This window comes from Echiichthys vipera, assembly GCF_963691815.1.
Source record: "Echiichthys vipera genome assembly, chromosome: 22".
NCBI classification, from domain to species: domain Eukaryota; kingdom Metazoa; phylum Chordata; class Actinopteri; order Perciformes; family Trachinidae; genus Echiichthys; species Echiichthys vipera.
Genome location: NC_139847.1, coordinates 10609737 through 10622966, shown reverse-complemented (window position 1 = coordinate 10622966; position 13230 = coordinate 10609737). Strand labels below are relative to the sequence as shown.

The window sequence follows — 13230 nt, the reverse complement described above, 5'->3', positions numbered from 1 at the left end:
GGATCAACTGCAACCAGAGATTCAACAACAGGTGGATCAACTACAACAACTGCAAGGTCTACAACTGGTGCATTGACGACAACAAATGCTGGATCAACTACAACTGGTGACTCAACAACAACTGGTGCATCCACTGGAGGTTTGACAACAACAGGTGGATCAACAACAACTGGAAGTTCAATAACAACTAATGGAGCTTCAACAACTTCTCGTGGATCAAGTACAACTGGTGGATTGACAACAACTGGAGATTCAACAACAACTGGAGATTCAACAACAACTGGTAGATCAACTACAACTAGTGGGTCAACAACTGGAGTTTCAACAACTGGTGGATCAACTACAACTGGTGGGTCAACAACAGAAGATTCCACAACTGGTGATTCAACAACAGCAGGGGGGTCAACTGCAACCGTAGATTCAACAACAGGTGGATCAACAACAAGTGGTGCATTGACTACAACTGGAGATTCAACAAGTGAATCGACTACAACAAATGCAGGGTCTACAACTGGAGATCCAATAACAACAACAATTGGTGAATTGACTACAACTGGTGCACCAACTACACCTGGAGATTCAACAACAGATGGATCAACAACACCTAGTGCTTCAACTACAACTGGAGATGCAACAATAGGTGAATCAACTACAACAGCTGCAGGGTCTACAACTGTTGTATCAACTACCTCTGGAGTTTCAACAGCAACAGGTGGATCAACTTCAACTGGTGCATTAACTACAACTGGAGATTCAACAACAACAGGAAGGTCAACAACAGCTGGTACATCAACTACAACTGGAGATTTAACAACAACAAGTGCATCAACTACAACAACTGCAGGGTCTACAGCTGATGCATCAGCTTCAACTGAAGGTTCAATGACAACCGCTATATCAACTATAACTGGTGGGTCAACAACTGGAGGTTCAACGACAGGTGGATCAACTACAACAGGAGATTCAACAACAACTGGTGGATCAACTACATATGTTGCATCAACTGCAACTGGAGATTCAACAACAGGTGGGTCAACAACACCTGGTGCATCAACTATAACTGGAGCTTCAACAACAGGTGGATCAACTACAACTGGCGCATCAACTACAACAGGAGATTTAATAACAACAGGAGGATTGACCACAATTGGTGCATCAACTACCGGAGATCCCACAACAAGTGAATCAACTACAACAACTGCAGAGTCTACAACTGGTGTATCAACTACAGCTGGGGTTTCAACAACAGGTGGATCAACTACAACTGGTGCATCAACAACAACTGGACAATCAACAACAAGTGAATCAACTACAACAACTGCAAGGTCTACAACTGGTGTATTAACTACAACAGGAGTTTCAGCAACAGGTGGATCAACTACAACTGGTGCATCAACTACACCTGGAGATTCAACAACATCAGGAGGATCAACCACAATTGGTGCATCAACTACAACCGGAGATCCAACAACATCAGGAGGATCAACCACAATTGGTGCATCAACTACAACCGGTGATCCAACAACAAGTGGATTGACTACACCTGAGTCATTATCTACAACCAGAGAGTCAACAACAGATGAATCAACTATAACAACAGCAGGGTCTACAACTGGTGCATCAACTTCCACTGAAGGTCCAACAACAACAACAGATGGACCAACTACAAATGGAGATTCAACACCCACAACAGGTGGATCAACTACAATGATGGCAGGGTCTACAACTGGTGAACCAGCTACAACTGGTGGGTCAACAACTGAAGATTCAACAACAGGTGAATCAACTACAACAGGTGGTTCCACAACTACTGGAGCATCAACTACAACTGGAGATTCAACAGCAACAAGTGGATCAACCACAACTGGAGATTCAACACCAACAACAGGTGGATCAACTACAATAATGACAGGGTCTACAACTAGTGAACCAGCTACAACTGGTGGGTCAACAACAACAGGTAGATCAACTTCAGCAAGTGCAGGCTCTACAACTGGTGAATCAACTAGAACTAGTGGTTCAGCAACAACAGGGGGATCCACTACAACTGATGCATCAACTACAACTGGCATGTCAACATCACCTGGTGCATCACATATAACTGGAGGATCCACAACAACAGATGGATCCACAACTGGTGCATCATCTACAACTAGTTCATCAACAATAACAGGTGGATCAACTACAACCGGTGGATCAACTATAACTGATGCATCAACTACAAATGGTATAACTACTGGTGCACCGACTACAACTGGATCCACAACTGGAGATTCAACTACATCAGAGGGGGCAACAACTGTTTTTTCAACTACAAGTAGTGTGTCAACAACTGGAGGTTCAACTACAACAATGGGGTCAACTTTAACAGGTGCATCAACATCTGATGCATCAACTACAACCAGTGTGTCAACACGTGGAGGTTCAACTACAACAGTGGAGTCAACTTCAACAGGTGCGTCAACAACTGATGCATCAACTACAACTAGTGTGTCAACAACTGGAGGTTCAACTACAAATGAAAAATCCACAACAACTGGAGGTTCATCTACAACTGGAGGATCCACAACAACTGGAGGTTCAACTGCAACAACTGGTGCATCAACTACAACTGTAGGATCCACAACAACAGGTGGATCAACTGCAACGACTGGAGGTTTAACTACAACTGGAGGATCCACAACAACAGGTGGATCAACTGCAACAACTGGTGCATCAACTACAACTGTAGGATCCACAACAACAGGTGGATCAACTGCAACGACTGGAGGTTTAACTACAACTGGAGGATCCACAACAACAATTGGATCAACTGCAACAACTGGAGGTTCAACTACAACTAAAGGAGCCACAACAACTGGTGCATCAACTACAGCTGGAGGATCCACAACAACTGGTGGATCCACTGCAACAACTGGAGGTTCAACTACAACTAAAGGAGCCACAACAACTGGTGCATCAACTACAACTGAAGGTTTAACAACAACTGGTGTGTCAACAATGACTGATGAATCAACTACAACTGGTGTGTCAACAACTGGAGGTTCAACTATAACTGGAGGATCCACAACAACTGGTGCAGCAATTACAACTGGAGGTCCCACAACAACTGGAGGTTCAACTATAACTAAAGGAGCCACAACAACTGGTGCATCAACTACAACTGAAGGTTTAACAACAACTGGTGTGTCAACAATGACTGGTGCATCGACTACAACTGGTGTGTCAACAACTGGAGGTTCAACTATAACTAGAGGATCCACAACAACTGGTGCAGCAATTACAACTGGAGGACCCACAACAACTGGAGGTTCAACTACAACTAAAGGAGCCACGACAACTGGTGCATCAACTACAACTGAAGGTTTAACAACAACTGGTGTGTTAACAATGACTGGTGCATCAACTACAACTGGTGTGTCAACAACTGGAAGTTCAACTATAACTAGAGGATCCACAACAACTGGTGCAGCAATTACAACTGGAGGACCCACAACAACTGGAGGTTCAACTACAACTAAAGGAGCCACAACAACTGGTGCATCAACTACAACTGAAGGTTTAACAACAACTAGTGTGTCAAAAATGACTGGTGCATCAACTACAACTGGTGTGTCAACAACTGGAGGTTCAACTATAACTGGAGGATCCACAACAAGTGGTGCAGCTATTACAACTGGAGGACCCACAACAACTAATGCAGCAACTACAACTGGAGGATCCCCAACAACAGGCGGCTCAACTACAACAGCTGTAGGATCAACAATTGGTGCACAAACTACACTTGGAGATTCAACAACAACGTCTACGACTACTGCAGCAGCTCCCGCACCAGTTGTGGTTCTCCAACAGGTCTTGGTAGAACCATTTGTACCAGCACTCACTGATAAAACCAGCCCAGAATTTCAGAATCTTGAAGCACGAGTTGTAGCAGTGGTAAGTCCTCATTACTAGTATTGTTCTGTGTATTAAGTTTGCATTGTATAATTTAATTTAAAGAACATTGTATGTTTTTGTCTTTTAAAATCTTTTTTTTGGTTTATTCCCACAGTATGATGTCATCTACAGGGCCAGATTTGGCATCCTTTTCATCCGCACTTTTGTCATAGCGTTTAGGTAACATTTTACATTTTGGTTCAACTGACTTTGCTTTTTTTTGGTTGTAGTCTTCAATGTTTTAAGTTAATAATAATAATAAATTAATAATTCCACACATGCATAAGTTATCAATATTATCATTTGATGAATATAGTACTTGCTTTTATGATGCAGACCAGCTGTAACACGAATGGATAATACTGAAGCAGAAGTGGGGATTGAGTTCAATCAAACTGCTTCACCTGCAGAAATCCCACAGGCTGAGGCTGTTGCACAAACATTAGTAGAGGCTATATCTAACCCCAACGCTACCTTCAACGTGACTATAGAAGTCACCTCCATCAAAGTAATTGGTAAGTAAACACTAGCCCTCCTCTTCACTCCAGTAGTAAGAGCAAGAAAATATAACTATACTATAACTAACTAAATATAATATAACATTTTTGGTGAACCACAGTAAAATGCCTAGTATGAAGTATCCAAGGATGATTTATTATATAGTCAGGATTTTTATCTGAGAATAACCTATTTTCATGTTCAAATACAATTTAATTATCCTTATTCACTGCCAATATCATTACTGACCTTACTATCCAATGACTATGGATTACTTTCCTGATCCCTTTTTGAGAAATTGGTAGGTTGACAAAAAACATACACAATCATAATTGCCAGAAGGTCTACTGTGAAAAATATTAACACTGTTGTGATTTGCAATATTAAAACTTACAGTAATGTACCCGCATATTTGTTCAAAAGATGGATTTTTATAATTTATTTCTATATATTTGTTCATATTGTTACATTTTTTTTTACAGAAGTAACCACAACTGCAGCCCCCACTTTAAATACTACAGCTTCTGTAATCTCAACCGCTGCAAATACAGCCACCAGTGCTGCAACTACAGCAACCAGTGCTGCTACAATTACAAATGCTGCAACTACAGTGATCAGTGCTGCAACTACAGTTTTAAGTGCGGCAACTACAGCCCCCAGCACTGCTACAATTACAAATGTTGCAACTACGGTGAAGAGTGCTGCAACTACCGCTGCTGCAACTACATCAGTGATGACAACTACCACAACTGCTGAGGCAGTCACAACAAAGAAACTGACGTTTAGTTCTGATGAGACATTCACAAGTGACTTGCTGGATCCGTCATCCGCAGCGTTTACAAGTCGAGCCTCAACAATAAAGTCCACCGTAAGTCATTTTTTAATTACTTAATTAAATGGAAACATTTGTCTAGATACTTAAAGTTTCACAATATTTTTGCAATGTGCCATCTTTTATTTCCATTCATGGATTTATCCTCCTCCTTTGATTTTCACCTAAAATTGTCACATAGTCCAATGCAAAGACATCCAATTTAACATTTTTGTGTGGGTGCTTCTACTGCCATCTACTGGACACCAAATCATTTCTTATTTCACAATGGATAGAAACTTGAAGATGGTATTTCATTTCTGGTGCTGAGTTTTCAAAGAAAAAACACTAAATAAATAAATAGATCATCAATCCATATACAGTAAAAAGACAGAAACTATGTGGTAGTTATTGAAGAAAATGGAATAGAATTATTACTTACCAAATAAAATACAATAACTAAAAAACAATGCAAATGTGAAAAAACACAAGCCAATAAAATAAATGTACATACAAATGGTTTGCTTGTATATCTGCAGCTTGAACCTTACTACCAAAGAGTATTTTCTTCATTCCGCTTCTTGACGGTAACTTCATTCAGGTAATTTGTTAATGTATGTTGACAGAATCTTAAGTGTATTGGTCATACTTTCATGCAAAAAAAACATAATTTTTTGGTAATTACCTCTGCAGTAATGGATCAATCGTCAACAACATGAACCTTGGATTCGCATCCACATCTGTTCCCAATGCCACTCAGATTGCAGGTGTTTTGGTTGCTGCAGCTTCAAACATCACAGCCTTTAATATCAACACCACCTCCATTTTTGTGGATGGCACAGGTAAGCAATATTGGATGCTACCTTATCAAAAATTTTAAATGTCACAGATTTGTTTTTTATTTGCTAAAGTGATGTTGTTTCCTTCTTGTCAACCATTACAGAAGTTTCAAGTGGAGTGAGTCACAACATCAGTCTCATCACTGCATCCTTCTTTGTGCTGCTGTCATGGCTACTGTCAAGCCAGCAATAGTGCAGGGGTTATGTCCATGTGAAATACCATTAGAAAAGGACTTCTATTACTGATATGAAAAAGGACTTTGTTCCCATTTAAAATCCAAGAGCACTTCTGATGATTGCAGTTGTTATATGGCTTGGGAAGAACTTCCAGATATTAAATTCAAAGTTGGGATGACCATACATAAGATGACGATCGATAACGAACGTTGATTGTAATGGCACATCTATTCAACCTTGACGGCACAAGAACTTTTCCTGATTTCTCTGTTTTGTTCCTAGAAAACCCATCCATGAGGGTGGCCTGGTCCACTGAATTAAAAGAGTTATCACTATAATTAATGGCTTAGAAATAAGAGTAATGTATATAAAAGCTTGTATATCAGACAAACCACACATGCAATTTTCACTATTTAAAACACAGTTTTAACTGCTAAAATAACATACTAAGAATAAGAAAAACATTTAAATTGAACATGATGCCCTGTATGATTATCCAGTCACTTTTCTTATTTATATGTATTTATATTATCATATATGTGTATTCTGTGAGCTTATCTGTATTTTTGACAGCTTAAAAAATACTGTCTTGATGATCAGAATACTACAATAAAACAATGTTTGTTCTATATCACTAAGTTTTTACCATCTTAAGTGGATTAAAAAAGTGTAAAACATTATATTGAAAATAATTCCATTAAAAACACTAAAGATATGTTGAGAGAATCAAACCCTGTCTTAATGTTTCCGGAAACTTACTTGCCCCAAAAATACAGTATTTCTGAATAGAGTAAGTGATTCAGGTGTGTTCAGGAATGAAATAGTGAAACACAGTTTCCCAATGGCCCTGGGTCTTCACTAAGACTACTTATACCCCTTGTCCCTGTTTTAACGATTAACTACTGTGACAATAATTCTGGAGACATGCAGTGGAGCAACACTGTATGAAGAAAATCTCTCCAGAAGTATTTTTATTATACACATTTTAAAATACCTAGTTCAAATTAACATTTAAGTGTGGGACACTAAATTGTTTATTGTTTTACATTGGATGGAAACTGGAAGATGGCATTTAATTCCTAGGGTTGAGTTTTTCTTACATATTCAGTAATATAGACAAACAGAATGTACTTACATACAAAATGATTTGCTTGTTCTGGGGATTAACTACAGTGACAATAATTCTGGAAAAACATGTTGATGTTGATTTTAAACTTAAATAAGTTGATAACTATCGTTTAGTCAACCAACTCATATGGACTGGGTCATATGTGAAGGTAGAATATGTACAGCACTGAGGGCTTATGAAAACGATAATTATGATCACTTAGTGGAACATTCACTATGAGTGACTTGTTTCATATTACATAAAGTCATTCATATTACATTGATTAGTTCAGTTTTAAAATATTGTATCTTAAAGGCCTCACTAGGCAGGATATCTATGTCTGGGCATTATCAGTCAACATAGAATCATTTAAAACACTTAATATGTCCCATGACTGTAGTTCTTATAAGAACTCATAGGGTAATGGAAAAAACATTGTTAAAACATGATAATGATTTATTTCTCAAAAATGCCTCTAGTATACCGGGACAAGTAACTGAGCCAATTCAGGTGTAACACCTCAACCAATATTTTATTTGTTTTATGATTCTAGTGACAAAAGAAATAATAAAATTGACCGTATATCAGAAATGCGGGTGTCCTTCAACTAAATTGACCCAAAATAACATGGTTGGTTCCATACCACGCGCTTTGCAAATTAACGATCATGACTTTCATTGATTTTAGGTGTGTATGTATTTTATAAAGTTAAAGCATCTGTGGTTTTCAGTGTGTCACAAGTAGGGAATGAACATGTTGTCAGATGTTGAGATTTATCATGTGGTTTGCAGAAATGTACACTGCCAACATTGCGTTCGAGTGACTGGGTTGAATGAGTCACACTATTGACTTTCCAACAGAAGAACACACATTCCCACACACCCACACCCACACATATTATTAATAAATTGTGTTTATATTTAACTCATTAACGTTTGGTATTTCAATGACCAATTTTCTGTGAAACACCATCAGTTTATGACTGGCAACTATCCATTTTACTTATTTCCCTTTTTATCAATAATCTGACAGTTTAAATGGAACACAACTTGATAAAACCATTCATATTTAGGTTCAAATACACAGTTGTCCCATTATTACTTGAAAGGAAAAATGTAATACCATTAATCTAATAAAAGGCATCAATGCCTTGCTCATGGACATTCAGCAGGGTGATGTTAAGTGGTTCAAGAGAAGTCATTTTACTAGCAACACACTTACGTATATATCCTATGCAACAAAGAAGTCTAATTAATTGCTCTTCATCATGAGCTGTGTATCTTTTGGTCATTCAATTTTCAATTCACAAACGGATATTAAAAAACAAAAAATTGGTGGTTATTTGATATTCGTTTTAAAATACTAAAATCAAAATTGAATAACAAGGCGTTTTATTTGATTTTCGTTTTCTAGTTATGATAACAAAAATTAAACTCACCAGAAGACAAAAATGGAAAAACAACTGTTATTTTTATATTCTACGAATGGAAGTTGCCATTTCCATAGTTAGAGTACCTTTGAGACCGGTGCTGTGTTGGAGAGGGACATATGCTTCTTATTTGATATTTTAACCTGTGACAACACATTGTTAAGATCCTGAGGGGTATGACTGTTGGTAGTTGTAATTGGTTTGGTTCAAAAGTGTCAAATTCTATCTTTATGGCTTATTGATGTTGAAACGCTAGCTTGTTGTTGCCACAGCTACAGTAAACATTCAGGTAACGTTAGTGACACAGTACCATTATTATATGGATAAAATACAGAATGACAACACGACACATAATACCTTATTGATATACTCAGAACTATAATTAACGTTAGATATAAGGCCACAGGAGCTGTATCGTTGCCATAGCCTATATTAGCTTAGCTATAATCTTCCAAACAACAATAAGCCATGAAATCCGGCATTTCCGAACAAAAACGATTAAAAATAGCTATAGTCACACCTGTTAGAAAAACTGTAACGGATTTGTTGACGCATTATCAATGACTGCTCAGAACGCAGATCAAACTGTGAAACTAGCTAGTGCTGATCACATATGGATCAACGTTCTGTTGTTGTATTGTCTATTTCTCGCATAAAGTGATTTGAGAAACATATTGCACAGTATTTTTGCCAAAACATGTTTAGCTGTAAAATAAGAATTGTTGTTACTGTGTTGAGCCAAAACCAAGCATCGCTCACCAGCCAACTGGCTGGACAAACTTTAAGAAGGAGAAAGGATGGAGGAGGACAAGTTCACTATCAAGAAGCCAATGTCAGCAAGGCCAGTGGAAAAAGTGGGAGAGCATTCTCTCAAGGCGCAACCTGTGAAAGATCCATCAGGCAAGTCTGAACTTTCTAATCAGAGCCACATATAACGTCCTTCCTAGCCCAGTCAATCTGGCACGATGGTTTGGCTCTCAAGAAATACAGTTTACATCTGGACTCTGGGCTGGCCATTTCATTGTTTCAATATTATTAGCTTCAAGGAACTGCATAACCCATTTTGCCGTGTGACAGGAGACATTGTCTTGAATGAAAATTGTGGGCTGATTGGGAGATAATTGCAGTGAAGGTACTGCATGTTGCAGAACATTTACATTCACCCTTCCATGTAGCTGTACAAGAGGCCCAACTCCTGCTGCAGACAACATCCCCCAAACCATGACATAACATTGCTAAAGTTCCATTTATTTGGGTCTGATGGGAAACATGATGTTCGGCATCGGACTGGGAATAACTGAACCCAAAGTGTCTGGAGAAGTCAGTTAAATTTGGAGGAGGAAGTGTCAGAGTCCTGATCTAAACCCCATAGAGAATCTCTGGTCGACTATCATAGCTATGCAGATGACACACTGACTGCAGTCCAATGGAGTCATTATGTCACTGTTCAGAGAAAGTCAAACATTGGAAGAACCAAAATGTCTTTCAGTTAAATCAAGAAAAAACTGAGATCATTGTTTTTGGCAATAAAGAGAAGAGGATTGCTGTCAGTAACTGAGAGTCATTGAGTCACTGTCTTTAGAAACTAAAGACCAAGTCTGAAAACTTGGCGTGCTGATAGACTCAGAACTTATCCAGAATTAAAGGTTTTTATGTTCCAAAGTGACCAGGGAAAGCTCCTTCATGCTTTCATTGATAGACTCAACTAATGTAATGGTTTTCTGACTTCTGACTCCCCCGAAAAAGTATTAAAGAGCTGCAGCTCCTTCAGAACGCTGCAGCTCAAGGTTTAACCAGAACAAAGAGATCAGATCAAATCACCCCAGTTCTTAAGATCTTACATTGGCTCCAAGTCAGCTACAGAATACATTGTCAAGTTCTGCTACTGGTTTGCAAATCACTGAATGGTTTTGGTCCAGAATACATAAATGACATGTTACTAGAGTATAAACCCAGTAGAGCTCTGAGATCTACGGACTCAGGTAAGATAGTGGAGCACAGAGTTCAAACTATATATGGTGAAGCAAAGCAGCATTTAGCTGTTATGCTGCACACAACTGGAACAAACTACCAGCAGAACTAAAATCAGCCCCAACTGTGAGCACTTTCAAATCCAGGTTAAAAACATTTTTCTTTTCACGTGCTTATAGCTGAGCTCTTTTTAATAACTTGACAGTATATTTTCTTCTATTTTACTTTTTATTCTTCTTTGCTTCGGCTTTTAATTGTTTTTTGTTTGTATGCTGTTTTTAAAAACTGTTTTGTCTTTGTGTAAAGCACATTGAGTTGCCTTGGTATGAATTGCGCTATATAAATAAAGATGCCTTGCCTTCATTAGTTTTAATTAACTTACTGACATACTGTTGAAACGGCCTTCTTAACAAAGACTCAGTGGAATGCAGAAGCGGGACATTTTTAATAATCATAACACAAAAGGGTTTAAATGACTTTTAGAAGTTGACAGGCAGGTATGTGTTGTGAGTTAAGGTGGTGCCACAACAATTCTGGAATAGAAATTAACACACCGAGATCCATTATATCATTACTTTGGTGAAAGGTGGAGGTGGAATCTACACTTGATCAACGAACAGACTTAATCCTTCAAAGTAGTCTCTTTTTCTTTTTCTAATTTGGGTAGGTATCATTTATTAATATTGTATATATATTGTGCATAGGTATATAGTGCATATAAATATGGATGGTTACAGCTTAAAGGAAATACCTGAAAAATTGAGTGGACAGACAAAAGTGTGTGAATGTTTGTGTGTCTCACTATTTGTTTTAAACGTTTTTTTATATTTTTGTTATACTTGATCATATTTTTATTAAAATGTTATGTTATATAATATTATATTTTTCTACAACAATGCAGGCGCCTCAACAGTTGCATGTTTACACAACAACAACAGCATCATAAAAACATGAGGCTGAATTGATTCTTTATGGACAATAGTTTTTATCTCGATCCATAGTGAGATTGTTAGTCAAGGTAAGCTATTGTATTGCGGTGAAACCCCTAATAGCTGGTAAATGAAAAATGGACAAAAATCAAATGGTTAGAAATGTGAAGTCTCTAATCCTGACTTGATGATATCATCTGTTATTATCTCAGAGGACATTATACATTTGTTTTCCACAGGCTGAATAAATCCTCAAAAATATAAAACCCAGATATATAAACAAGTTAGATTTATGAATAAGATAGATGGATGGATGGACGGACAGATAGACAGACATTATTAAACATTATTATAGACATTATTAAAGACCAGACCTAGGTTGCTCTGACAATTATGAACGCTACCTTTAGCTTTCCCCCGAAATTTGATTAACAAGCTCTACTTTGATGCTATGTTAAGCACTCTTAAGCACACACTTAAGCACCTTATCTACATCCGCAGTACATGTCTTAATAGTTGTAAAATGGAAATGTGTACCTTAAAAACTGTTGTTCACTTTCCGGATTAATTATTAAGTTTGTGTGTGAATGATAAAATATTAGTAGTTGTTCTAATTAGAATTTCTATTGAGAATAAACAGAATAGCCTACTTCACAATTGCTATCATATAACATTTATTGACTGGAGTTAAATGTACATTTACTCAAGTAGTGTACTTTAAAATTTTCAAATCATGCTATTTGATACTTGAAAACCCAATTTATCTGAAAATGTTACAGATTCCATTAACTAATAATGTGTATACACATTATTAGTTATATTGTTATATTATTAGTTATATATATACATTACACACATATACAAGCAGTATATGAAGTAATTGTAGTGAGCTCCACCTTAACCAGCTGCAACATTGAAGTGATGAACACATTAATGCATCAATAATGAGCATCCTATCTTTACTTTATTTACTTTTAGTATATTTTGATGTAACGACTGTGTATTAGGGTCACGTATGAAGGGGGGGGGGGTAACATTTTGAGAAAAAAATTGTATATTCACCAGTAAACAGTACCAGATTAACACGATTAAAAGTGGAAAATCTAAAAGAAAAAAGCAGATTTATGAGATTAAAAGAGGCAAATCTAGATAAAAAAATTAGCAGATTTATGAGGAAAAAAGTCAGAAAAATTATGTTTTGTTTTACACCTCTAGTGTGTTTTACTCCCCCTGTTGAACTACATTACATCACTTCAGGTTCACCACGGAAGCTGCCACATGCTGTGTACTATTTCTGCAGCAATTAAACTCCAAAAAATACGTTGAATGCGTGAAGTTTAAAAAGATTAAAGAATGTGAGAATAACGAGTGTATTACAAAACACTAATGTTACAATACATTTTCCCAAATTTTAATCTCATAAATCGGCTACTTCTATCTCGAAATATTACCCCCCTCCCCAGGTCCGCATTTTTTTTTTTCATACGTGGCCCTAATTGGTCGCCTTATGATGCTTATTCTGTACTTTTACT

General features: G+C 37.3%; 1 protein-coding gene across 1 annotated transcript; it reads left to right on the top strand.

Moving 5' to 3' along the window:
* The first annotated feature begins 1938 nt into the window (after positions 1 to 1938).
* LOC310963779 (uncharacterized protein) lies at positions 1939 to 8255 on the top strand. The gene is made up of 7 exons (XM_083936704.1): positions 1939 to 3936; positions 4052 to 4116; positions 4273 to 4451; positions 4917 to 5302; positions 5785 to 5846; positions 5939 to 6087; positions 6189 to 8255. Exons 1-7 carry the CDS (start codon positions 2071 to 2073, stop codon positions 6275 to 6277), a joined length of 2796 nt encoding a protein of 931 aa, XP_083792830.1. The 5' UTR covers positions 1939 to 2070; the 3' UTR covers positions 6278 to 8255.
* The last annotated feature ends 4975 nt before the right edge of the window (positions 8256 to 13230 follow it).

What these genes read in the sequence shown, in the direction of transcription:
- LOC310963779 (XM_083936704.1), top strand. Translation starts at nt 2,071, where the DNA reads ATGTCAACATCACCTGGTGCATCACATATAACTGGAGGATCCACAACA. An exon ending in ACTTTTGTCATAGCGTTTAG is followed by an intron (nt 4,117 to 4,272) that starts GTAACATTTTAC and finishes TTTATGATGCAG; the next exon opens with ACCAGCTGTAACACGAATGG. An exon ending in TTGACGGTAACTTCATTCAG is followed by an intron (nt 5,847 to 5,938) that starts GTAATTTGTTAA and finishes TTACCTCTGCAG; the next exon opens with TAATGGATCAATCGTCAACA.